This window comes from Gekko japonicus, unplaced genomic scaffold, assembly GCF_001447785.1.
Source record: "Gekko japonicus isolate JY-2015 unplaced genomic scaffold, Gekko_japonicus_V1.1 scaffold4048, whole genome shotgun sequence".
In the NCBI taxonomy this organism is placed as follows: domain Eukaryota; kingdom Metazoa; phylum Chordata; class Lepidosauria; order Squamata; family Gekkonidae; genus Gekko; species Gekko japonicus.
Genome location: NW_015176571.1, coordinates 13,917 through 14,777, shown reverse-complemented (window position 1 = coordinate 14,777; position 861 = coordinate 13,917). Strand labels below are relative to the sequence as shown.

The 861-nt window shown below is 48.4% G+C and overlaps 1 protein-coding gene across 1 annotated transcript in view; it reads right to left on the bottom strand.

Annotated features, from left to right (window-relative positions):
* Nucleotides 1-325: 325 nt before the first annotated feature.
* LOC107124118 (myomesin-3-like) overlaps nt 326-861 on the bottom strand; it is a gene marked incomplete at its 5' end in the record, with an annotated part of 13,928 nt that continues 13,392 nt past the window's right edge. Inside the window, one exon of the mRNA XM_015427505.1 lies at nt 326-693. Coding sequence (XP_015282991.1) covers nt 418-693 — 276 coding nt within the window. The remainder of the gene's footprint in view (nt 694-861) is intronic.

Below are 861 nucleotides of genomic sequence, written 5' to 3'. Positions count from 1 at the left end.
TGGGCAGGAACGCACAGGAACGGAGTTCCAGCTGGCTCCCAAGTTGGCCATGCCCAGCATGAACTCATTAGCATAACAGGCCACACCCAACAGCAGAAACTCATTAGGATTGGCTACATTAGGGGTGTGTGGCCTAACATGCAAAGGAGTTCCTGCTACAAACAAAGGCCCTGGGTTTTGACAACAAACAAGGTAAGTAGAATAACAAGCAAAAGGTGGGTGTGGCTGGATAACCACACTTCTGGTAACATGGGGGTGCGGCCTAATGTGCTAATGAGCTGTGCTGTCAGGGGTGTGGCCCTATATGCTAATGAGTTCCTGCTGTTGGGTGTGGCCTATTATGCTAATGAGTTCCTTCTGGGCTTTTTCTACAAAAAGAGCCCTGGACAGGTGTAATTCTGCATCATGAGTAGTGGCTCAAATCAAGGGTGGTTCGTCTTTGAGTTCCGCTGGCTCTTCCCCGCGTTTGTACACACTGACTGTCACCCGTCCCGTTTCAGAGCCCCACTTGTTCTTGACGTGGATGCTGAACTTCCCTGTGTCCTCACCGCTGACGTTCTCTATGGTGATCGTGATAACAGTGCCTTTCACTTCCATCTTGTACCGATCTTTAAAGGTGATCACCTTCTCATTCTTATACCACGTGATTTCTGGGTAAGGCTCTCCGGATATGATGCACGTCAAGCAGAGAGTCTGTTTTTAAAACAAATGAGAAAGTGCGGCTTGCAAGCATTCAAGTTTTAAAGAAGAAAAGCTGATGCAGAGGAGAAAAGATCTATCTGCCTTGTGATCTTGTCTTGGTTTTATCTTTCACGGTCATCCCCCCCCCCCCCCCCCCCCCCCAAACAGAAATATTACTTG